This window comes from Doryrhamphus excisus, linkage group LG12, assembly GCF_037039965.1.
Source record: "Doryrhamphus excisus strain RoL-2023G ecotype Guam linkage group LG12, RoL_Dexc_Guam_v1.1, whole genome shotgun sequence".
Lineage (NCBI taxonomy): Eukaryota > Metazoa > Chordata > Actinopteri > Syngnathiformes > Syngnathidae > Doryrhamphus > Doryrhamphus excisus.
The window spans coordinates 16,701,809-16,728,019 of record NC_136368.1 but is presented as its reverse complement, the minus strand read 5'-3'; the positions used below and the strand labels follow the sequence as shown (position 1 = coordinate 16,728,019).

Below are 26,211 nucleotides of genomic sequence, written 5' to 3'. Positions count from 1 at the left end.
ACATCAACAATAATATGTTATATTAATGTTAGCTTATCTGCACTTGTTTGGTATTTATGACACTACGGGTGTTCTGATGCACATAACTGAAACACATTTTAATCCTGTAAAAGGAAAAGTAGGGCAGAACTTTATTTGATCTAATAGCCGGGCATCCATTTTTTTCCCAGTGACTCGAGGCAATTGTGATAGTTTTCATTTTGTGAAAAAGGCTATTACCAATATCCAAACTACACTTCTTAAAACCCAAAACACATAAGAACACCATCGATGGGAATTTTCATTTTGCTACATTATTCTCATTTTATATACTTTTTTCTAACACACGTACACACATACAACATTCACACACATTTTACTATCACGTAAGTAATCCTGTTAGTTACATTGGCATAATAGCTCAGGGGACACCTGAGCTATTATTCACCTGTTTGCATATTTACAAGCAGTTGTAAGTGTGCATGCTAACTTTAAAGGAGTGTCATGTCTGACGTATCCTTTTAACCAATAGGAGCGAAGGGGCGGGGGTGTGAACGAGGCCTGTATTTATAAGTCAGTGGCGGCTTAGATGAGTCATCGCCTCAGAAGTACAACGTTTTATTTGAGTCATCTTTCCCGACGCCACAGGATACATTCGAATCCAAGCTTGTCTCTCATCTAGTCTGACGGGATTGAGATGTTACAGTTTGGGTTTTCGACATTGCTTAAGGAGTTTTTTAAAGCCAACCTAAAACGTCCCGCGGCCGGCGCCAGGCAGAGAAGCTGGTGGTTAGCGACCCGCCACTGCTGCTTCGGTACCGCCTCTGTGGACTGCAGATCTACCCAACTGACTGTCCTCCATGGCTCCCCACGGCTCACAGCGTACCATGCGGCGAATTCACGCCCCTACTGCACGAAAGCTGAAGGACAGTTGAACTTGAACGAACAGACGAAGAAGGATGGCGTCAACAGTGAAGAAGACACCGACAAGTAGGTGCTGTCTTGAGCAGACAGGCTATTGCCTAGCTATGGCGTCGTTAAATTAGAAAACAGCCCAATACATTTGACACCCTTCGTATACTGTATACTCACAAATTTCGTTTTGAACTGAAGGATCTTAAACAGAGCTTGTAAATGCAAAAAGAAGAAGTGAAAGTGAGAGAAAATATCCAGAGGAAGTAATTTATTGCAATCAACCATTAAAGAGGCTGTTCATCAGCTGATCAAACGTTTAAGACCACAACATTTAAAAGCCAAAAGCTTTGCAAGAATTTGGATTCAATGTCATTTTCTGTCAGGTATTCACACTTGTCATGATTTCTTGATGGCAAAGGCAAACATGCTTTCTCTCATGGAATGTGGTTGAGACTGTTGAGCTGCATAAGCAAGACTGGTCACAGCATGCCTTGCTGCTGAGGTTAGACACATTAATGACAGTCATTTGAAAGTTTTGAAAAGATCCTGAAGGTTATAGAGCAAAAACCGAAAAGAATGTTACCAGCCATGAGCCTGAGATTCTGATTGGTTGGGGTGATCTCAGCCCAAAGGATTGTTGTCACTGGTGTCACTGGTATCAATGATTAATAAACAATCGGTTAACATAAGAAAGACATTGTAAACACAGTCATTTTGCAGAAGCAGTTAATGTATTAAAATATCTGTCTTGTACATGTGTTTTATCCAACATAGGAGAAGAAATTCTGGGATTCTACCGAGTCTGGAGGATTTGCTTTTCTACACGGTTGCAGAAGGTCAAGAAAAGATTCCTGCTCATAAATTTCTCACAGTAAGTTTTCATCTCAGCAATTCTCACCTATTGTCAGATAGCTAAAACCTAGTTCTATGTACTTCTATTTCTTTCCTTTCCCTTCAGGAACAATTGTGTCATGGGGGCACATGGAGTTTAAAATAAATCAACAACAAATTAAAAATACTTGAATAAAAATGTAATCCCAGATTTACCATGCATATTTAAATAGACATACAAAAATAGTACAAAATGCATATGAAAGCTCGTAATCATCCGTATAAATATCTACATACATCAGGTCGAACAATAATGGGAAAACTACAATGATGTAGGTATGCTCAGATCGATCAGCCACTGATCAGCATCGTCCGATTTCCGTAAAAAAACATGTGATTGGCATATGTCAAACACCTTTCAAAGTTGATTATAAAAACCAATCGACATGCAGCGGCAAACCCTGCATGTCTGCTGTGTCACATAGGGTTGCCAACAAAATTACATGTTTCATATTGAGCTGACAAAGGATGCAAAACAAGTTTGTAAAGCCTCAATGGCCTCAATATCAAACCTGTTGTCCTTCGACTTTCTTGCATCTTTGTTTGCACACATACAAAAAAAATGCACTGCTATTTGATAGATTAGACCTGAGACTACACTGACCCGGATGAATGATAATATTCAGAAGCAACATTGAGTTGCTATTAACCATGTTTCTCATATATTTTATTCAGCCGTAGATTTAAAATTTTTCATGTTCACATTTTAGGCTCTTAAAGGCACAGGACTTCTCACAGGAGATCCCAGACTAAAGGAATGCATGGACACCCTCAAAGAAACCTTAAAGACCACGCCAGATGGTGTTACACTGGACAAGCACCTATTCAAGAAGTGAGTCGCCTTGCATCTGTCTCTTACACACCCATCACAGTCAATTTACAAATATAATTTTATTGTTTTGTCATTGCCTGCTCTCAACCTCACATCTGTTCTGGTCCAGACACTGCTGACCTCGTGAAGCAATGGAATCGAACACATCACAAAACAATTCTTTGTACTTCAACTGCATTTTTATACTTCCATTCACATGTTAGAATGAATTTACTTTCTTCTTCTGGTTGCCATCATTCGTTTCGGTGGCTGCAGAGAAAAAGCAAATAATTGAGTTATCAGCTGCTGAAGGTGTGTTTTTTTTGGGACACATTTGATACATATTTAAAGACAAAGCTTTGTTATTACTAGTTATTGGTGTCAACATTTCTCATTGTGCCTTTTGTGCTATTGTTGCACTGGCAACTCTTGCCGGTTTTGGGGACTGAGCTCAGGGCTGGGTGCATGCATCTTTTGGCGGAGAGCGGTGAGTTGTACAAGCGTATGAATGTGTTGGTCGCCCTCCGGGAGGGGAAGGTCACTTATGTGATAATGCATTTATTATTATTTATTATTATTCTTTGTTATTTTGCGATTGGAGCGGAGAACGATGTGATATGTATGGGATATAAGCAAATTCCCTGGAGTACCTCGTCCCCACAGCCGTTCTGATCAGAGAGCGCGATGCAATGATTGTTTGATTGGCTTCGTTAATATACAGTTCATATTTTCATCTAGCTGACTGATTTTACATTGATAGTAACATCTGATGTATTGTCTGGTGTCTTTTATCACCACAACAGACATAAACATACACGCATATTTGAACAGCAGTTGCCCAGTTATAGTTTTAGTTATTCTTAATGTCTACTGTATTTGGTAATACAAGTGTAAAGGTTAGAAAAAACTCTGAAGCAGAGCATTCAGAGCCATTCCAAACTTCTTTCAGGGCTCACTTCCAAATGCGCTGTGTTGTGTTTTTCATGTATCTTTTGCTCAGGATACTTTTACGCGCGTGCATTATGGTGTTTCTGATGAGTTTCGTGTCAAATAACACTTGCCGCAAATATATTTAAACCCAGTAATGGCATGAATTTTAAGTGTGTTGAAATGTCACCCAAACCTTGGATAATTTTGTAATGTGGATGGTTTTATACAGCTTGTGGTTTGTAGTTTGTCATCTCCTGTATAACCAATACAGAGATGGCAAATGATGTGCTGATGAACTATTGATACTTGGGATGCTCCGATCAGGGTTTTATGCTGCTAATTTTGATACTGCACTTGCGCACAGGGACAGACTGCAATACAGTATGAGCCACAGGTGATCGGCGTTGAAAGGCATTTAACGGCATATGCTGATCACATTGCCTTTGTGCCTTTCGGCCAGGCCGATCGATCGGAACATCCCTCATTGAAACACTGTGATGAAGCCTCTTCATCAACCACATCTTTGAAGTTTGTTGTAAATCAGAGTTGCAAACTTGATTGACAAACTTTTTCCTTCAGTTGCATGCAATCACTGTGTTTGAGCATGCCATTTGTTGTGTGTTCATCAGGTGTGTCCAGAACAATATTGTCCTGCTCACGCAGGCCTTCCGCAAGAAGTTCGTCATCCCAGACTTCCAGTCCTTCACTTCCCACATTGATGACCTATACGACAGTGCCAAAAATCTCTGTGGAGGGCAGGTTTGTCTTTAAATCCATTGCCCCTTTATCTCATGAACCGGATCTTTTAATAGCAGTTCTCTAGGTGCACAGATAAAAGTTGTGATAATATTTTTGAAAGCCATCCATCGTCTATACCACACCATTAAGATTTCCTAGACTGGTTGGGCACATATATACAAACAACCATTTGTTGTGTGTTGTATGAAGATGCAAACTCCACACAGCGATTTTCCGACGGCGATTTGAACCCAGCGCTCCTAACTGTGTGACCAGCATGTTAAACACTAGACCACAGGGCAACCAATTTTAAAACCCTTTCTTGCATAATATATGAACATTCAGGTACATTGCAAAAAATAGTTCAACTTAATGATATGAGCCATAAGAATCCCAGATGCACAGCCTGACCAAAAGGTTCCTGTCAGAAAGTGTCTAAAGTCATGATGATGGCGCCTCTTCTGCTGTGTCGTGTGGAAAACTGCTCAAGGGGAATGTCCTTGTCATGCCAGTAATGTTGGAAGCCATCATGACCATAAGCTTCCATGTTTTTCTCATCAAAGAATACAATTTTTTTCCCAACTTTCAATGTCCCATGTTTTGGTGCACTTGTGCATCCAGTATTTCAAATGGGCAATTTTGTGGCGTTGGAAGAAAACAAGGCAAGGTGCACAGTGGCCTAGAGGTTAGCATGTTGGCCACAGTCAGGAGATCTGAAAGGTCTGGGTTCAAATATCCCTTCAAATCTCAGCTTGCATATTTTAAAGCAACTGATATCACTGACTTGAACAGGTCAGCTCTTTTTGATCTGTACCTTGAGGGTATTTTTTTTTTTATTGTTCTGTCTGTTATGCATTACGCTACAAGTGGTTGCTGTGGTCCTTGATTCAAGTGCCTTACTTCTTGTGTTTGATGTTTCAGGTTGCAGACTACATCCCTCAACTTGCCAAATTCAGTCCGGACCTGTGGGCTGTCTCTCTGTGCACGGTAGATGGACAGAGGTAAGACTGACACAAGAACAAAAGCAAGTCCGTATTTATCCACCATGCTCAGTTAGCACGTCTTGGACCATCATGTTTAAAATGCGGTTTGTTCGCTCAGCTGCTTGCTTGGGACTACATAATATATCTCAGAGACTGTAATGATTTACTGGAAAAGGAAATAAATAATAATTAGTTAAATTGACATTAGCAAGCGAGCCTGCCACACGACTAATGTTAGTTTCTAAGGTACATTATTAATGTTCACACGTCATGTGACATGTGACAACGCACGTAAATTTTACCAGTTAGATTATTTTATATACACTGCTGGTCAAAAGTTTTAAATCGAATTAGGAGGAAAAAGCTGATTACAAAGCTAAATGCCACAAAAATACACATCAAGCCTCCGTCCCGACAGTCAACACTCTGAGATGTTTGGTTGAACTAGTAAATAAAAATGGAACAGTGCAAAATGGTGTATGTGCACAGACAAGAGTTTTCTACATTGTGAAAGAAATGCTGCTTAATACAGTTAAAAAGCCAACATTTCTAAAAATGCTGCAAATATTTGACAGACAGTACGAATTGCCTGTCAGGTCTCAAAATAATGTTGACAATAAAATGTATTGTCAATTTGTGGGGGGGACAGTGTATAGTGAGGTTTGAGTTTTAAATATCTAGGTGGATATGTCAAGCTAATAATATTTTTTTTTGCCTTTTGTAGACACACCGTGGGAGACTCAAAGGTCCCCTTCTGTCTGCAATCCTGTGTCAAGCCTTTGAAGTATGCTGTTGCTGTTCATGACCATGGCACAGAGTATGTGCACAGTTTCATCGGGAAGGAACCCAGCGGTCTCCGTTTTAACAAGCTCTTTCTAGATGAAGATGGTTAGTATATGTATCTTTATCTGTATTTGGGATTCATTCATCTGTGTGCATTAGTTTAGCATCTCAGCCCAAAGTTTTGTTGCCTAAAACATTGACATCATGTTTCCATACTCGAGGAGAAATCGAGGAGAATTGCCTGAAAATGTTGCTGACAAAATGTCGACCTTGTTTTGTACACGGGGTTAATCTGTAATAATTCTTGTCAATCTATGTCTGTGTCTCTATTCATGTCCCTCGTGGCATCACAAAGGCTGCATTATAATAGTAAATAGTAATATGAATTACAGCCTGCATATTTCAAATTGCATATTTACAGTATTACATTACTGTAAGTATGTTTTTAGTGAGATGGGAGTTTAAACCCAAATGTTCTGTTGGGATTTTGAAAAGAAATACCAGTATTCAGAGCTATCTTGTCATTTAATGAAGGCATTTTGCCAGCCTGACTGGTATTGTGCAAAGAGATCATGTTATTGATGAATTATAGTTGACGCAATTGTGCCACATGAACTCGTAAAGAGTTCAGAGGCTTGCCGTCACCACCTTCTTGTTTACAAGCTATTGCTGCAACTGTTGATAGTGGGAGGTTAAACAAGGTTTATTTGTGTTTGGACAATATTGGCAGAATTCTCATGGCATCACCAACTAACAAATGATTCATTGCAATACACCTTTTCAATAGAATAAATGAATCAAGAATGGGTTTTTAGGCCCTTTTGGTGAACAGAATTGTTGCTTGCCCTCTTTGGTAGGAGCTCATTGTATTATTTTTAGTATTTTGACATAATTCAGCAATTGAGTATGCTTTGTTTCTACACGCAGCGTGAGGATATTTTTACACAATTACAGTTCACATATTAACTAAAGTTTTCTTGATTTGCAGATAAGCCCCACAATCCAATGGTGAATGCTGGAGCTATTGTTTGTACCTCCTTGATAAAGGTAAAAGCAATACATTGTTTTTGCTTCTGTAAATGGTAAAAAAAAATGAGTTTAATAGATTATGGCTTGTATGTGTACAAATAGACACACAGTACCAGTGTGGTAATTATTATAGCAGGTATTTTACATCCTACATGCAAATCATTTGGTTCTATCTTTCTTCTTGACTGAGAAGGATTTCTTTTTTCCCACTGTGGACTCTTGTGGTGATTTAGGGCCAGTCCCCACAGAAACGTTTTCAGGTCAAAACAGCAAAAATATTTTACCATTTCAGGCTTTCATCCACACGGAAATGGCGTTCTGGGTGCCCTGAAACAGTATTTTTTGAAACTGTTTACAGAATAGAAAATTCTGATCATGCTGGGTTGTCGTTTCCTTGTAGAGAAGCAAACTGCAGCTTTCAGGAAACGATGCCACCACACTATCATATGACCAGAAGTGACAAGCCATCATATTTTCCCAATACTTTAACTGGCATGACTCACCGCCCCATTTGACGTTCCTTTTGCTGATTCTGCAAAAGACCACAGGCTAATGCCCATGTTTTTTTCTGCTTCTATCGGTTGGTGTGTCACTTGGTTTGTTTACAGTGTCACATTTAGGTGCACTTAATCATCCTTTTCAGTGATTCATTCACATGCTAATCTGCGTGGATGCAAATGTTCACAACTTGGGGGGGCAGGGGAAAATTCCCAGGAACGTTTCCGTGTGGACAGGGCCCAAGATTTGTGTTAATCGGGAAATCACATCAACTCAACTTATCAATAACCCAGGTAGTAGAAGTCACATGTGGACAAATGCAGTGCAGTTATAAATGAACAAAAACCAATATGCACACGATGCCGCTGAAGTTTTCAAACTAAGGCATGAAACACTTCGGTAAACACCTGAAAGACAGGCACCCAACTTATTTAAATAATTCAAGGTGAGTTTCAGTTTACCGTTTCTGGTGTCAAGTTACACATGACTCGAATATGCTTTCCGTTATTCCGATATTGAAATTTGATAGCCATCTTACTATGATTGCAGAGACGCAGGCTTCTAATACTCCCTCGGTCCTTTTATGTGAACAGTGATGGTTAGTTGATAATGTAACAACGCTCTCTGACAGTCTCTGGGCTTATGCTATTTGAACAAAACCTTTTTTTCTTTACACTGTAAACCACAACACGGCCCACTAAAGCCACAGTACCAACATAAAATGAACAGTAGTGGAGTTGAGCCTTTTGAATACATATAAATGACATCTATTTTACATTCAAAACAATCAGCAGTTCGTTTTATGAGTATGTTTATTAGTACAGTATTGTTTTTAGATAGTGGCCAACGATATACCACTGCTGCTCTTTTATGAATGTATAGTTTAGGCCAGGGGTGTCAAACTCACACCAGGTTTTCTTTCTAGCTTTCACCAAAGCAGTTGAAGGAGCTCATCAATTAAATCACCTTCTGGAGAAACTGGTTTAGCCCTCAATTGACACGTGGTTTAGGCATACACCATTTACCAGTTTTAAGGTATACTATAGTATGTAAAAGTCACGGTTTCAAAACCACTAAAACTGTCCCGTTATACCATTCCTGCAGTTTAAGAAAAGGTGGAGATCTGGTGTGGCCATTACATGGAAATACTTTGTCACATCCAGTGTTCCTTGCAGTCATAACAGGCCGTCAATGTGTTGAAACTATTAGGCTTGTGCCGTGTTGCCAAAAGACAGTCATAGATAGCGTCGTCGTTAGCTGCCTTGTTAGCATTGCGTGGCGCCTTTAAGGCTGCTGTTGGTCGATATATTACTCACACCGAGGGTCACCAAATATGGAGATTCAGAATGGGACAGGAGTCGAGGGTACGTTGTATAAACCGTTTACAAGCAACAACCATTTAATGTTTCAGTTGCTAACAATGACCCAGAAACAAAAGTTTGTGGAAAAGTTTGACCTGCATATTCACCATTATGAAATAATAATGCAGCATCATCGGTTTTTAGCTGTTGGTGTAGACTGAAAACATTTGGGCCTCACTAAACTTCTCCCACACCAGAGTTATTGCCTCAACCACCGTAGAAGCCTGACAGTACCTATCAGCTGGTTCAGGAGCCCCACAAGCCATCCACCCTTGATCGCTCAATAGCTGCAGCTTGACAGCAGCCCTAACATCGGTTCAGGTTCCGGTTTTGCCGCCATGACTGGCACTAATCACTTTGCGGCCACAACTCTGATCGGCTGCCCAAGCAATGGAGACACAGAGTACGGCCCATTCTGACTCTATATCCTCATCCTCCCCCGGGATGCAGGCGAAGCTTTGCTGGAAGTGAGAGTTGAACTCGTGACGAACAGGTGGCTCTGCCAGACGTTCCCAGCACACCCTCACCTCACATTTGGGTCTACCAGGTCTGTCCGGCATCCTCCCCGCCATCCAATCCAGTTCATAGCCAGGTGGATCTGTTCACAGTTCAGCCCCTCTCTTTGCTTGCATATTCAGAGCATGCGAACACAGGCCTGATGATACGACTACAGTCAATCATAGACCTGCCGCTCATGGTGTCCTGGTGCCAGGTGCACTTATGGACATACTTGCGTTCGTACATGGATCCAGAACCAAACTTTGGATCTACTTTTAATAATATTAACTACTTTATTTATTATGTTTGGCTCCTTAGCCCATTTGTATAGCACTTTGTCAACAGGGTTCTTTTTTAAATTGCCAGTATGTATAAATTTGAGCATTAAGAGGCAGTTTGGGTATCTACACTATTGTATTTTTTAATATGATTATTATACATTAATCATTTATTTCTCTTAAAAGGAGGGGGGATCTCTCCAATCAATCTAACGCAAACCAAAACATATGAGTACATATTAAATATAGTGCATAAGTAGTTAATAAATGGTAAACTATCTCTCAGTCACGTATATTATAGGGGACCTTTTATTCTCATTTGTATTGAGTTGGGGACTCAGAGTAGCTACACACGATAACCCGCACAGAACGCTTTCGAGATCTTCCAGATTCTGCATGTCTTTCTATTGCTTCCCGTCCAAACTGTTAAATTTACTTCGCCCAATCGGCTGTGATTGGTCACATTCCCAAGCATTCATGAGGACGTCCGGATAGCTGCCCAAACCTAAACTAATTTTGCCACTACAGGAGTTGCAAACAGCAATTTTTAATTAGGTGTACCATTTCTTAATAAGACTGGCAGCTTTTCCGCTCTTTGTAATTGATCTTTACTTCTGAAAACTGGTATTCTACTGGCTCAGAGGGGTCCTATTCCAGACCCCCACAATATCTGTACTTGGAGGGGGTCGTGTATGAGAGAGAAGTGTGTGTCTGCACCCTTTGGCATCAGTGCCTCCATTTTTTTTGAAGGGCAAACCAGTAGTTTGCCTAGTAAACTTCACTCTTAATGGGAAAATGATGGTATGTTGGAGCAGTATGCCCCAAACTGTTACCTAGTGCTTGAAGGCTACATATTGTTGCTGTTTTTGTATGTTGTTGCATATTTTCCAGACTTAGGAACTGTGGGAAATAATGACTGCTGCTGCAGGTCAAATGACGTTGGTAATTTTTTACTTCCTTTTCCATATATTTCTCCATGCACTCCCCAAAACCCCTGACCTCCCCTCTTATCCTTTCCTTCTCCAAATAGCCTGTAGAAATCCTATGTAGTGATTCTCCATCAGTGTTATCGTTTTCTTCTTCTGCACAGTTAAGGGTAGAACTTTAAAAGAAAATGTGTTGTCATTAACATCTAATTACATAAGGTCTTCCAACTCTAAAAGTAAAAACTTGAATGGTTCACTGTTTTGAATGTATAGTAAGTATGCATGTCCATCTTTTGCAGTGTTTTGTTGGTGGGAATAGGCAGCATGTAAAACTTGTGTAGAACACTGGGCCAGAGGTTTTGAAACGTATTCACCGATTGGGTTCCTTTTTAAACACCCAAATAGAATACATGGGCCCACTTTTTGACACACCCGTACCAACATCTGCGCCCTGCCTCTCACCCAAAGTTAGCTGGGATAGACTCCAGCATAGAAAATGAATGAATGAATACTAACATCTGCATTATAGAAATGCCTACAACTAATTTCATGTATCTCAAAACCTGTGCATCAGACTTCATTTAGAAACACATACACTGTGTTTTGTTGTGATTTTGTACATATTCATATGTAATGTTTAAGCGTTTTTTAAACTGGTAACACAGGTCCAAAAATTTCCACGAAACTATAAAATTTCCCTCTCTGTAACAATAACACAAGCCAATCTGAATCTGTACTGTTTAATTCATGTCATTACTATGTGATTTCACAACATATCTGCTTATTCTTTAGTGGTCTGCAGTAGTATTTGATTTCATTGTTATATTTCACTTCTGAATAACCTTGTAAGACTTACATTAACGGCAGTGTTTTATCCCCCCTCAGCAAGGTGAAGGCAATGCAGAAAAATTTGACTATGTAAGTATGAGAAGTTTAATTCCATTATTTTTTTTCAATTTCATTACAAATGACTCCTATAACTGACTGCTCGTCATACCTGTTTGCCACTTTGTCAGATCATGAACTTCTTGAAAAGCATGGCAGGAAACGAATATGTGGGTTTCAGCAATGCCACGTAAGTCACTGTTAAAATGTTTTAAATACATTCATGTTGATATGCATTGATCATTAATTGGGTCTTTTGTGAACACGCTCAAAAATGATTCTGTACAGTGAGCCATTTGACTAAACAACTAAACAATGTCATTTAAAAGTTTCTAAATCAGATAAGCAGTTAACTGTAACATAGCCACATATTTCCCTTTCAACACTCCATCAGAGAGAGTTGAATGGTTCTACAGGTTTGGAGTTTTACGTGAACTGTAATGACTTGTAATTATTCCTCCACAGTTACAGTACAATTGGCTTCTCTTGTAAAAGAAGTGAATAGAAAGAGGGAGAAGATGCACATAGTCAAAAATATTAGATTTTTCTTTATATTTAATTTTATTAAACTGACGATGCGATTTTTCAGTTGCTGCTCCCGACTATAGTTTCTCGTTACTTTTGGCTTTGGACTGCATGAAGTGCGCCACATTACTTACTGCGCCACAGGTTATCTTATTTAATCATACTCAGATGTATTTCACTTTAGGTAGTGGGCTGTTGCAATTAACGGGCTCATTGTGTGCACAGGATCGATTTATGATTCAATTCTTTGATTTCAGTGTGTAAAATACACAATGTTTACTGATAAGAACTAAGTTAGAGATGTAAGGGTTGTTTGTCACATGTGAATGATTTATGATGGGAGCTATGGTGCAAGACTGTGTACTGGGATCCATGTTGTAAGTTTGGCACGTTACTGCACGAGTGTATTGGCTGTACACACACAAGGGCCCCACACAAGGGCAATGGAATTTTAACACACTCATACACGTGCACGCACACACAAAAACATGTCCTTCCTCCTTGTAATAGGGAGTGTTCTGTTTACTGACAGATTCCAGTCTGAGCGTGAGTCAGGAGATAGGAACTTTGCCATCGGCTATTACCTCAAAGAAAAAAAGGTTTGTCCACACATGTATTATGTTCTTGTTTTATACAGTGCTTAGTTAAGTTATCTCAAGGTACGTTTACACAGTGCATGTCTAAAACCACACTCGTCATACATTAAAGAGAACCAACTGAACCTCACGTGAGCAAGCACTTTGCAATGGAGGCAAAGCAAAAACTTGGAAGAGCTTTCTTCCAAGGAAGAAAGCTCAAATATAACCCAGGCTCTGTGGGGCGAGTGTCTCTCTTGAAAGGTGGTGTTGCTATAGGGCGATAGAGTAAAGGGACGGGGGTATATAGAGTTATCGAATAGAAGGGTTGAGCAACTGTCGGGATGAGAGAAACGGCCATATCAGATAACAGTGGTAATCCACAGCAACAATGCTAGTGGTCTGCTCCCACGACCACCCTCACCACTTAATTAATAAGCAGGGAAATGTAAAGGTACAATGGTGCCTCTGCCTGCTGCATCTCTGGAAGCAGGGCGCCCCAACCACAGGGGGGGAGACATAGAGAGAAAGAGAAACAGGTTATTAACATATTACATAGATGGGGAGATGGCGGAACACCTAACAGTAGTTGTATTGACAGCAATAGCCATGATATTATAAGTACATTGAGATAGAGGTAGGAAAGAGAAGAGGTGTAAATGTTTTTGTTTAAATGCAGATTGATTTTGCATACAAGGAAGTTGAGTTAAGCAACAGCTCTAATTAGTTACAGATATTTTCTATTGGCAGGAAGTAATTATGATTTCATGGAAGACATTTTTATTTGCAGTTAACAGAAATCTCCTTTTGTGGAAATCAAATTTTCTCTGCAGTGTTTTCCGGAGGGGACAGACATGACATCTGTACTGGACCTCTACTTTCAGGTGACTTTGTGTATTTATTCGCTTTTCCAAGGGCTACACCATCAAAAGATATTTTGTGTGCACCATGATGTAAATAGCAGAACATGAAAGGGTACTTAGAACAATATAATATATGCTGGCTGGTAATTCTCCAACAGGCCTATATACAATTCTCAAATTAAAAATATACATATACAGAAATATGGAAGGTTCGGATGGAAATATGACCCACCAGCCTCATTTGAATTTTATCACTTTGTAAAATGCCAAGAAAAAAACAACAACACTATTCCCAAGTCTTCAAAACAAATGCCCAGTACAGCCTCTGTCATTCTGTCATTGTAATTAACTTGGGATGAATTAGATTGGCGAGAAAGGTTTCAATAGGGAATGCTATTTGTTTGTCTTAATTTCACTGTGTTCAACCTCCAGTTGTGCTCCATTGAGGTGACCTGCGAGAGTGCTAGTGTGATGGCCGCCACACTAGCTAACGGGGGCATCTGTCCGATCACAGGTGAACGTGTGCTAAGCCCTGAGGCTGTGAGAAACACGCTGAGTCTCATGCACTCATGTGGCATGTATGACTTCTCTGGACAGTTTGCCTTCCATGTAAGTAAAACATTTCTTAGTACATTGCTGTAGTAAAACAAAATGTGTTTGACTTTCAAATACAATTTGCATTTCCATTCCTGTGACATCTATTGTTCAACATGAGCTTTAGTCTCATAGCAAATTGTTTGCATTCATGTTATGCGTTACAGGCCGCTGATGCTGGCCACACATCTGTAAAGGCAGGAGCAGTGTTCTAAACTGATCATCTGTATTCACAAAAGTTATTCCTCATTCCATACATTCTTTACCTTATGAATAAGAGAGCAGAACACTTAAAAGTTGCATCTATGTCAATGAAAATTCTTGATACCCTGTTTGGCAAGGTTATCAACACTCACAATTTTACTGTGTCTCCATAATTGTTTTTAAACCCTGCTTTTTGCTTGAAATCAGAATATATCATTTTTTTAAAGAAAGAAATGATTTTGTTTTTGTAGGTAGGTCTTCCTGCCAAGTCTGGAGTAGCAGGTGGAATCCTGTTGGTAGTGCCCAATGTGATGGGTATTGTGTGCTGGTCACCTCCATTAGACAAACTGGGCAACTCAGTCAGAGGAATTCAGTTCTGCACGGTATGTAACACTTGATGCCTGAAGTATACGCGTTATTTAACATACTTGGTAAGTGGGTCAAATAAGGAATGTACACAAAGTCAATAGATGTGGCATGATGCCGTTCACTGGACTAACAGTGCTGGCCTTTGTTCGGCCTTTATATTGACCTCCAAAACCAATTCTCAAATTAATTAATACTGCAATTCTCAGACACCCACGGAGTGTTGCACAATGTGTATTTGGTCCAGCATGACAACTCAACATTATCTCAACTTATTGAGGAGAAATAAAAGTAGAAATATGCATACAGTGCTACCTCAAGGTTTCTGTTGACTGTCAGTATAATTACGCACCTTGCCTCAACGTGTTCTCATTTTCAACATCTGGCCTGGACAGATTTGTTGAGCATTTAATCTAAATTTTAATTTAAATGGTCCAAGATTTTTAATAATCAAAATCTATCTAATTCATACAATGATGTTTGTTGATCAGATGATTAACATTATGCACACAATAACTTAGTACCTTTCATCCTAATATATAGTATGTATCTAATGTGTGCTGCATAGTTGAAACCTCATCGGACAATTCATAGAGTTCGTAAGTCTGAGTGTAATTTTACATTTTGACGAGTCATCTTCAAGTGTTTATAGTGAGTGCTAGTTAATATACTGTCTAGTCTCAATGAATGTTGCCTTGCAAATCTACCCTGCAATTCAGTATAGGACAGATTATATTGTTTCGTTTCAGGCAGGTGGAACCTGGCTCATTGCCCTAGATCAGTGGCTGTAAAGAGCCAAGTTATGTAACAGTAATATAAATAATACGCCATAAAAATATGCACCACAAAAAACTGTGACACTGTGTGCTCTGTCAACAAGGCAATGATTGTTTATATGCACCAATAAAATAACGTTACTTTTGCATTACAGGATCTTGTGGAACTTTTTAATTTCCATAACTATGACAACTTGAGGCACTTTGCCAAGAAGCATGATCCTCGCAGAGAGGGAGGAGACCAGCGGGTAAGGACACACAACTGTGTTCGCTCAAGCGTGTGATTGTGTCATCAAAACCGCTTTAGGCAGTTTTGACATAACATTTGGTCACTTTAAACAGCCACCAGGTTTGTGTTTTGTCATCTACTTATTAGCAGCTGACAAAGCTGTAATGGGGTTCGTCATAAACGGGTGAATTCTGTGGTTAAAGGGACTGTATGCAACACAAACTTCCAGTTGTCAAGAGGGCGTTTTAATATACTACAAACATTTTATTTTATCCCGCCTCTTCCTGTAAGCCAGAACGATGTAGCACAAGCGTGCACACTAGTTATGTTATGCTAGGTAATCATAGCAATTTGGCAAAGTTTAGCTATCACTGAATGTATACTCTATCATAACTTGTCTGACGCTTCTCTGAGACGGATTTGTGCACGTGTTGTAGGCGTACAGTGGAACCTTGGTTAACATCCACCCTGGAAGTCAAAAATATACGGCTAAATGTAGCCTCGGTTTGCATGCATTGTGCAGTTAGCAGCATGCATCTTATTGTAAATACACTGCAATACATCTGTATTCTTGTTTTTTTTCTTCCAATTAGCTAGCTAACAAAATGTGAGCCGTAAGCTGTGTTATGCCGCTTGTCTATTATGTCATCAGACATCACTACAGATGACTTGACTCCATGCAGTGAGATCAACCAGCATCTCCTTCCCGTTTTCCTGTTGCTTATTCTCTTGAATTCAATTGTGTTTCTCACCTCCATTGTCAAAATGACAACTTTCTTTTGGGTTATTGAAGTGAGAAACCATATTGAATTCAAGAAATAACCCATGGCAAAACAGGAAGGTTGTGTTGGTGGTTTTGAATTTTCGTGTACTTCTCGGAACGTCCAGTGGATGTTCTTGTTATCTAACAATTGCTGAGGCTGCTCCTCCTTTAGGAATAAGTGTTACAAAAAGTGAAAGCAACCGCTATTTTGAGGTACACTGAAGCATAACGATCAACCTGCATAGCAAATTAAAACACGCCAAAGCTGATGGGTCAGTGTTTTGTTGAGGATTTGCTTCAACTACACACAAGGAAAAAAAAGAGACTAATTTGTTATTCATGTCAATTGAAACAGCAGCAATTCTTCGGGCCGATGGACTATGACAGTCTACAACAAGAGCTAGCCCTGAAAGCCCCCCTCTGGAAAAAAGTGTCTCCCACAGAGTCGCACCAGGACACCTCCACTACTGTAGTCTATAGAGTGGACAAAGTTGGCAAGTGAAACTATAAAAGACCAACATGATGGTTCCTCACCCTCTAATATTTATGTAAACTATTTAGAGAATTGTTTTATTGCTTGTAAAGTAGTTACTGTGTGGGCTGATTTTTATTGTATTTTTCTGTGATGGGATATGAAGCGAGGTTTTCCACAGGATTAACTCCCAACCCACTAGTTGCCTTAGTGTGTGGAATCTGGTATCCACATAATGAGCTTGTAGTTATTAATGCTTTATCGTACCTCTCAGTGGGTAAAAAGCAAGTTCTCCATTAGGGTTGTCACGATACCAGAATTGCTGTTGTTGATACCGATACCTAGCAATATCTACCTTATTCAATACCGCAAACTCATTTTTAAATTCACTACATTTTCAAACTGTCAGATCTGTGAGGGTGCTTGCAACATCTTTTTGTACAGAATTAAAATTTCAGTACCAGCTGCCTAGAGGTAACTATACATTCAAAAAAGAGCAGCAGTGGCTCTATAGCATGCTAGTCTCTCAAAACAAACAATACAGTGCATGTAAATGTGCTCAGAAATAGCTATTTTACATAAAAAACAGCAGTTCTTTTGACAGGGAATATATATTTGAAGGTTCAACACTACTGTTATGTCTGTTTTTTTTCTTTTTCTATTTTTTTTTTGGTTGGAACCGTGGTTATAGTGGGCTGTTTTGTGGGTTGGACCTTGGGCCTTGGACCTTATTCCCCACGATTTGGCCTATCATCCACACAAGGCCGCAGATATCTGGCACTAAAAACGAAGGTTTTCCAAACCTCTGGCCAAAGTGTGGATTGGAGATACGGTTATGTGTTTGGGTATGTATGTAAGTAACCGGAATTATATGAAAAATTAAATTTCAAAAAAGTTCAAATAACTCATTGACAGAGAACATTGTGGATGTAATGTCATGTATCGTTACATTATTATCTCTGTTCACATAAGGAAGCAAGTGGGTATGTGAAGCCTGCGCCTGTACAAGCATAGTAGCATGGTTTTCAAGCCCAAATAGCAAAGCATAAATTTGGGTCATGTATAACGTGACACTAGTAAACAATGGTGGAGAAAGTGGAGAAAATGAGTAAGGCTGAAGGCGGAGGAGAAGCTCAGAAGCTCATGCAGAAATTGTCGCTAATCAGAGAGGTAGCTTTGTAAAATGGAAGTGGTTTGTTTTCGATAGAGCAGATGTTGTATTTACATGTGTAGTACCCGAGTGAAAAACTGGAATACACTTGCTTGCTTTAGCCACTCTACGCAGTGGCATAAGTAAGATTACTTTAAATTGTCATTTACTTGCTGAGACATACAGTATTTGTAAAGATAGCAGATGTTCTTCTGCGCTGACTGCTAAGAGAAACGAGCTACTAGCACTCTGAAAAAGAGAACATGGAACTTGGAAATTTGCAAGCTGTATTACAAAAAAACCAAGCCCAAAGTCACTTATAATAAGTGGACTTGGCAACACTGCTGCTCAGTTGCCTCAATGCTCATACCTACACGTATACTGTACTGTCCACGTCAGTTCGAATATATATGTATTACTGAATCTTATGCATATTAGTAGCGACTTGGTATCAAAGTATCAATTATTGTGACAACCCTATGCTTTTCTATAAAGACTATAGTCTGAAACCAAAAAATATATTTGCGGGTGTGCGTTTGTGTTCAGCTTTGATACAACCAACCTTCAAGCTTCTTTACTGTGACACTGATTGTATCAACGCAATGAAAAATGGCCATTCGGTGTTACTTTTTTTTTAGTCCGTTGTATGGTCGGGCGAAAACAAATTGATTTGTTGTTCGGTTATCATCCGCACAAATGGGCTTCTTGCTGTTGGTTCTGAATCCAGTTCTGTGGTTAATGTGTAATAGATTATGGCTGCTTATTACTCAATCTGCTGAAGATTAGTGATCAAAAGTAAACTGATCAATCACATACAACATTTATTGACCTGTTAGGAGCGACAGGACGTGTTGTATTTAATAGGAACATTATTAAACAAGTGTTAACTGTGTTAAGTGACACTGCTTTAGAGCAGGGGTGCCCACCCTTTTTTTAAAATGACATGTACCTACTATAAACATCTGCTAATCCTTACTGGTATATGTATATACCGTATTTTCTGGACTATAAGTCGCTCCGGAGTATAAGTCGTACAAGGCCAAAAATGCCCAATAAGGTAGGAAAAAAGTCGTACTGGAGTATAAGTCGCATTTTTTGTGGGTAATTTATTTTCCAAACTACTTGAACAAAACAGACATTACGTCACCTTGGAAGGCAAGTTCTAACATTAATAAAAGAATAGAGAACAGGCCGAATAGGTGTAAGATATGCTAACACAGTAGTTATTCAACTACATGAAAAATATTTTTTGAAATTTTGAAATTCCAAACCAGTTTATGAACATGTATTTCTGAATAAGTGACCTCAGCACGTATTGCTGCTCTAATATTCCTAGTTTTTTTAGCGAGCATACAAAGTACCTCATCATCATCATCATCATAGTTTTATTCTGTGGTGGTCTCGCTCTTTGTTTCCCCATTATGTTTTTGTGCAGTATTTTGTTTTACAAAGTATTCAACGGCCTCAAACAGGCATTTCATTGGCCTTTTTTGGCTTTCTTGGGTTACATAAATCAATAAAAGCAGATTACTGTTTGAAAATGATCTAATGCTGTTATTGTTAGGACAATCGTTTTTAGATATGTTACAATTTATAAAGATTGGAGGAAACTACGCCAAAGCTATGATTTATTATACAGGATCATTTAGTATCCTTAGGACCTTAACTGTACAAACAGCCTGGAGAAAAGCTTTTGGTCACGGTCAGAATGCCTCAGCTCTCTTTCCTCTAATTGGCATGTAATGTCAAATTCTGGCCTGTCATGTCACCTATTAGACTAGCCAGGAGGCAACCAATCAGGATGGATGACACATGATTGACGACTGATGTCACACTTTAGTTTCTTTGTATCCCAATGAACCTAAACAAGCCTCATGCTGTGTTGGAGGGTATGTGAACTTGGATCATTCTACTCGCTCTCTGTTGCACATCCTCATGCAATATAAAATTCATGAATAGAGCTGCAATACTTGATCGATTAATTGATGACTAATCATTAACTAATTCATCTACAACTATTTGGCTATTTGATTTAATATTTAAAAATGTAAATTTCAAACTTTTGTGTGAATATTTTTTAATTTGCCTCATCCATGAAAGCAAACGTATTTGTGTTTTAGGCAAAACAAGATATTTACACATATCAGCTTTGAAAAAACATTATCGCCTCTTTTCTGATATTTTGCAGACCAAACAGATTACTCCATTAATTGGGGGGGGGGGGACAAGATTCAAATGAATCGACTAAGAGAATAATTTCTAGTTGCAGCCCTAGTCATGAATAAGAGGCTTATGATTAAGATTTTTCATCATGTTTGCATCTAAAGTGTAATACTTTACTCTTGCATGCTCATTTTTGTATGAATTAAATAATGCCTGTTTAATCAAATATAAAATCATATATTGTATGTACTTTTAATTTCTATCCACTTATTATTTTATGTTGTTTTCTGTCTGACACTGCATATGCATATGTTTTATACATAAACATTGACCATGAACTTGGAAATGTAAGGTTTCTGGTGTTGAACAAGTAAAGACAAAATTTATTAAACCGAAACGTTACATTAGATTTGTAAATAAATATACAGGACTGGATGGAAAATGTCCTTAAATCACATAAGGCTTGGGTGTTGAGAGTGGTGTGGGAACTTTATCTCAGCCATGGGAAGGAAGTACATTTTGGGACACATCAGTAGTGCGCCTTTGAATCATTGGACGTTTCGGCCTTTCAACACTAGACACTCCATTCAAAGGCATAATTAAATCCTACATTAAATATTCATGATAAATTCCGCATATAGCTTGTTCATGAAATAACTCTACATTTCCAAGTTAGTGCCATCAAAATTGTTTGTCTTTGCATTTCTTTTCTCTGTCCACATGGGTGTAATTCTGAGTTACACAAACCTCTTAATTGTAACTGTGTGTTGTTACATGTAAATAAAAAAAGAAAAATGAATCATTTTCAGCACTCGTCAACACTTGGACATCTGACCATAACATTACCTTGTTGGTTAAGAAAAAGCCATATGCGTACTCCACTATGTGTTTAATTGACGCATTTCTATATAAATATTTCTATACATTTTTATAGGGTAAACTCCAGTAATGCTCTATGTCCCTCGATTACAGCGGTTAATTGTTTCCAGGCCCAACCGTGAAATTAATTTCCTTCTTTCAGGACTTCCAAATGCACAAATCCCATTATCAGAAACTTTGGCATCGTTTAACAGGAATTAATTTTTATTACATTTTTAGATTATCATTCAATTGAAATTCAGGAAAGTATTTGGGCAGAATTGATAAGAAAATATAAAATATTTATTAGCACAATAGATATTTTTTTATTCGGAAACAACACAAAATGATAAACAAAGCCAACCAAATTATCACACAACAAAGTCTTTGTTCAAGTAGCATGGATTTTCACATAGCAAAGTTCCATCTTGAATGAAACCGCTGCAGAAAACCAACTGAAGCCTAAGTTACAATGTTTTTACATTGGTATCGATCAATATTGATATTTGAATCGGGCACCATTATGGAATACTTATTTGGAATATGGATTTTTGGTTCATGGAGGACTACAAGGAGGAGCAAAATGTTTTAACAATGACACAAAAACACTACAGTCGGACGGCGCCGGGACGAGGCACATCAGAGGAATGAATGCGGTGAGTCCCAAAATTTCTTGTGTCCAAGAGATTGAACAATTTGAACTTTGAAAGTGTTTAAACAAGAGAGACGTGTGACAAAGTTTGAGGGGTTGAAAAGGTGTAAGGATTGGGATTATATGTTCCTGTCTTTTAGTACCAGTTAGCGAGCGGGAGGCTGCATTTTGAACCAGGCGTTCTGTTTTTCCTCATTAAGCTAAAGGAAACTGCTTAATATCTTTAAGGCAGTTCAAAAGGGCAGAGAAGGAGTCTGTACCAGATTTCAAAGACGGAAAGATTTGGCAATCATCTGCCAAACAATGAAATGTCAGGTTATATTTTGAGATAATAGACCCCAAGGGAAATATGTATAGAGCAAACAAGGGTGGACCCAAAACTGAGCCATGAGGCACACCAGACTAGCTGCTTTTGAAGTAAAGTGACCCACAATGACAGAAAAAGACCTTCCAGATAAATCGGACCGAAACCGTTGGATAAGAGTTCCTTTTTGACCTACATATAGGTCTAAAACAGCACATGATGTTAGAATAGAGGATCAAATAGCTCAAACCTTGTTGGTGGAAAAACACCAGAAACTGATCACATACTTGATGAGGGCACCATGCCAACATTGTTACAGGGCTTCACTGTGCGATTAAGCACATTAAAAACAACATGAGGCCTTTGCAGTCTTATGTTGTGTTGTGTTATGTTATGTTGTATGTAAAACACATTTGTCACTATAGTTTTACATTCATAAAAAAAATTCCAAGTACATCTAAATCATGAGTGAAGCAGATAAGTGAACATTTAAGGGTACTTTAACCTTCACATGAGCACACCATTTTCATATTTTGGCATTTATCGTGTTTCTCACACTCTTTATCAAATAATGACACTTTCTTTGGCTTCATTTTGGGATATTTGGATTTACATGATTTCTGAGTACGTTTCATAGTCTGACATGGAACGGATTAATGACGCTATCAAGGTTCCACTGTACATAAAATATATAAATTTTTTTGTATGGGATTCCCGGGCCAGTTGCATTGACTATTATCACACGTATCATATCGCACGTCCACTCTATACTTACATTCTTTTGTTGTGCAATTTACAACTTTGTACTCTCTCTAATCCTCAGGTCAAGTCTGTCATTAACCTGCTGTTTGCCGCCTACACGGGAGATGTTTCTGCTCTGAGGAGGTTTGACATTTTAGTTTTTGACGGGCTCTCACTTTAATTCACACTTCTTTGACCCGATGAGAAGGTGGATTTAAAGGCATTGAGGGAATAGTTTGGATTTTTATGACATGACATTGTATAACGTCCTAATCAGCAGTGTAGTGCATCAACTGTGACTTACCATCCTGTAAGTTCTGGTTGGTTTTTCTGGGACCTTCTGCATTATGCTAATTTTTTAGCTCTTTGTATTGAGTTGTTGACTCCTATAGAACAGCTACACACAATAACCCACACAGAAAACTTTCGAGATCTTGCACCTATTCCAGCTGTATTTCCTTGGATTTTCAAAACCGTCGATATAGATTTAGAGAGCTACTTAAAAGTGATTAGGAGCTACTGGTAGCTCATGAACTACTAGTTGGAGATCCCTGACTTACTGTGTATGAACTCAATAGTGGTAACGTAGGCACCACTGGCCTGGTGGAGCTCAGAAGAACCGGGACTCGAGAGTGATGCAGCCACCATGCCAGCCCGAGGAGGAGCACTCATTGTCGGGCACACTTTGTCAGAGGAGATGGCACTCAGAAGCCAGACTTGAGAGCGCCACATTTACCAATTGCAGACATGCTTGGCACAATATTGGTAGTGGAAATGTGGTCATTATGCGTTTTTTGTGGAACTAACAATGTTGCAGACATCGGTGAGCTTGTAATTTGCATGTACTCACTTTTGTGACATTCTGTTTGTGTGTGTGTCCAGATTTGCCCTGTCATCCATGGACATGGAGCAGAAGGACTATGACTCAAGAACAGCACTCCATGTAGCAGCAGCTGAAGGTAGCGTGTTGTCTTATAGCAGCCATTCCAAAACATTTGAAAGCACATACCATTACAGTCAGGAACAGTTAGTTACACTTCCTCCTTTTTCTTGAAGTCCAAAGATGGGCTTTAAAAGCATGGGGGTTGCCATGTTGCATGTTACTGCATTGATCTAAATATATGATGACTGATGATGTGCATTCATTCATTCATTCATTCATTCATTCATGGCATGTTATTGCCCTGAGCCAAAGACACCTTTGTGGTTACAGGACACTCTGAGGTTGTACGTTTCCTGTTGGAGGCCTGCAAGGTCAACCCGGTCCCCAGAGACAGGTGGGTCACCTCCACCCTCCACAGCAGAAATCATACAGCATCATTCATAGTTTTTACTCCAAACTCCAAGAAATTCCAGAATTTGTGTTCGAACATTTGAAGTCGCACTAGGGTAGAGAAAGTTTAAACTGCTGACATGTACATACATTTTTACAGTCATGTAGATGTGGCAAAGACATGACCCTGAGCAGAGTAGATGGTATAAGAAATACATGGATGGATGGAATGGGGATGACATTGAAATACGGTGCATATCACAGTTGTGTCTATCTATAGTATGTGCCATGGATATTTAATGGTAATGGTAATGGTTTTATTTCATTTGAACATGCATCGGATTACAATTGAATGCATCACATAATCAGTTCACAGTTCCACATGTCCAAAAAGAGTAGGAAGAAGCAAAGCTTATTAAATCCTACCCCTCCATCTGGTACTTTTACAATCAGTAACTGTTACATTTGTTCACTTCCTGCTTTCTTAATAGTTTAAGTTTGTTTGTTTTTTTTGTTTTTATTTTTGTTATGTACCGAAGTATGAGGTGATATGACCATACATTGACATAATGGGTACCATAGTAACTGTCAATATAGTGATATGTATAGCACATCATGATTGGTTCAAGACTCGTCATCCTTGTATTTATGCATTACTACTATTGACAATATTTTCTTTATAAGCTGCTCTTTAATTAGCACGTTTTATTTCCCTGCCCTGCACATTTAAGAAGCACATAAGTTGTACATGCATAATTTACACTATGATAAATGTGTACTTGTACAGATGGGGCAACACACCAATGGATGAGGCAGTGCACTTTGGCCACCATGATGTTGTTGTAATCCTGCAGCAATACAATGACAAGTACAGCCCACCTGTCAATGCTGCTGACACGGAGCGGGCTGAGAAGAGTTTGGACAGTCTGCTTTAGGCACGTCAGTGCAATAAAATAACAAAACACAGTGGACTATTGTGCTATTGAGCAGGTTGTTTTTCTTGTGTTGTAAATCCATTGTACGCTTTTCTTTCAGGTTGTATATCTTGGCTTGATAGCTCTTTGTTGGAGTGGGCGTCCGTATTGTTTTATGTAAAGAACTGTAGAATGTATTCTATCCATGGAAATTATTCTCTACCAGTTTTTGGGGTCCACTGTGTGGTAGTTGTATGAGATTTGTACAATGGGGATGTAATTGTGTGAATCTTTCATTGCATAACTCCGTAAAAGTGTATTGAAAGTATAAATTTAATGTCCACTTATGTATATTCAAGCTGTTGGCATCCAATTTCAGAACAGTATTATCAATTCACTGATTCACAGCACAAAACACCAGTATCTCGCAAAGAATGTATTTTAAATGTATTTTTTAGTATTACTTTCAACAGAAGCGTATGTGTGACTTTTCAAAATGTACATGCATTGATGATAGATGTGTTTTGTTTCAATAGAGATCATTGAAAATGCAATTTTAAACAACCAATACGGTATGCAATAGCAACATGATGATCAACATGGTTACCATGCAGTCATCAAATTAATAAACGCTCAATACCGAGACGTCCAGGAGAGCTTACTACCTGAGAAAAATGGATTCTGTATCCTCACTGTAATATATTCTGTGTAGTTAACGGCAGTTATGCAGTTAGTCATACTCTGTCATTAGTATTTCCGTTCTGTGTGGTTTTCTTGACATTACAAATATGCACATATGTATGATCGTGTCTGTCTTTGTTAAATTATGTTATACAAGAAGTGTTTCTGAGCCATAGTTGAAGTCATGCCTCACTCTAAAGAATAAAATACCTTTTTGGCTGGGTTATAACTTACTGGCTGTAATCAAGTTTAAATTGATTCGGTTCAAAGTCCTGCAATGAAGTACCACCCCTCGTGATTGTGACGTCATCACGTTTTTTTTCAATTGTTTCGCGGGTCTGAATTTGACAGCAAGCGCCATTTTCTTTACGCTGAAGACAATTCAATTGAAATAGGTAAGTCTGTCAAAAGTAGCTCATATATAAGTTACTGAATTATCATTCATGTACTAAACTATACCATATTTTGTTACTGAAAAGTTGTTTTCATTAAGTTTCAAAAAGCTTGTGGTGTCACTCAAGTATGCTCACTGGGATAAAAGTCCACCAATTAGCTGTTTCTTCTTAGATAGCGCCACTCTCAACTGCAGAAATGAGTTTGTAT

The 26,211-nt window shown here is 38.8% G+C and overlaps 1 protein-coding gene across 5 annotated transcripts; it reads left to right on the top strand.

Moving 5' to 3' along the window:
* Positions 1 to 520: 520 nt before the first annotated feature.
* On the top strand, positions 521 to 25,855 carry glsb (glutaminase b). Of its 5 annotated transcripts, XM_058081236.2 has the most exons (18): positions 521 to 969; positions 1,669 to 1,765; positions 2,496 to 2,617; positions 4,156 to 4,285; positions 5,186 to 5,265; positions 5,972 to 6,135; positions 7,019 to 7,077; positions 11,506 to 11,538; positions 11,637 to 11,695; positions 12,563 to 12,629; positions 13,439 to 13,489; positions 13,901 to 14,077; positions 14,518 to 14,649; positions 15,564 to 15,656; positions 22,823 to 22,884; positions 23,623 to 23,699; positions 23,954 to 24,017; positions 24,801 to 25,855. In XM_058081236.2, exons 1-18 carry the CDS (start codon positions 677 to 679, stop codon positions 24,946 to 24,948), a joined length of 1,908 nt encoding a protein of 635 aa, XP_057937219.2. In that variant the 5' UTR covers positions 521 to 676; the 3' UTR covers positions 24,949 to 25,855. The 5 variants fall into 5 exon arrangements, with proteins under 5 accessions (XP_057937219.2, XP_057937221.2, XP_057937220.2 ...); XM_058081239.2 differs by lacking the exons at positions 521 to 969; positions 4,156 to 4,285; XM_058081238.2 differs by lacking the exons at positions 22,823 to 22,884; positions 23,623 to 23,699; positions 23,954 to 24,017; positions 24,801 to 25,855 and adding an exon at positions 16,759 to 20,980.
* The last annotated feature ends 356 nt before the right edge of the window (positions 25,856 to 26,211 follow it).

Excerpts from the sequence above, each read along its gene's own strand:
- glsb (XM_058081236.2), top strand. The coding sequence starts at position 677 with ATGTTACAGTTTGGGTTTTCGACATTGCTTAAGGAGTTTTTTAAAGCC. Across the intron at positions 2,618-4,155 it reads GACAAGCACCTATTCAAGAA|GTGTGTCCAGAACAATATTG; the intron begins GTGAGTCGCCTT and ends TGTGTTCATCAG. Across the intron at positions 22,885-23,622 it reads GATGTTTCTGCTCTGAGGAG|ATTTGCCCTGTCATCCATGG; the intron begins GTTTGACATTTT and ends GTGTGTGTCCAG.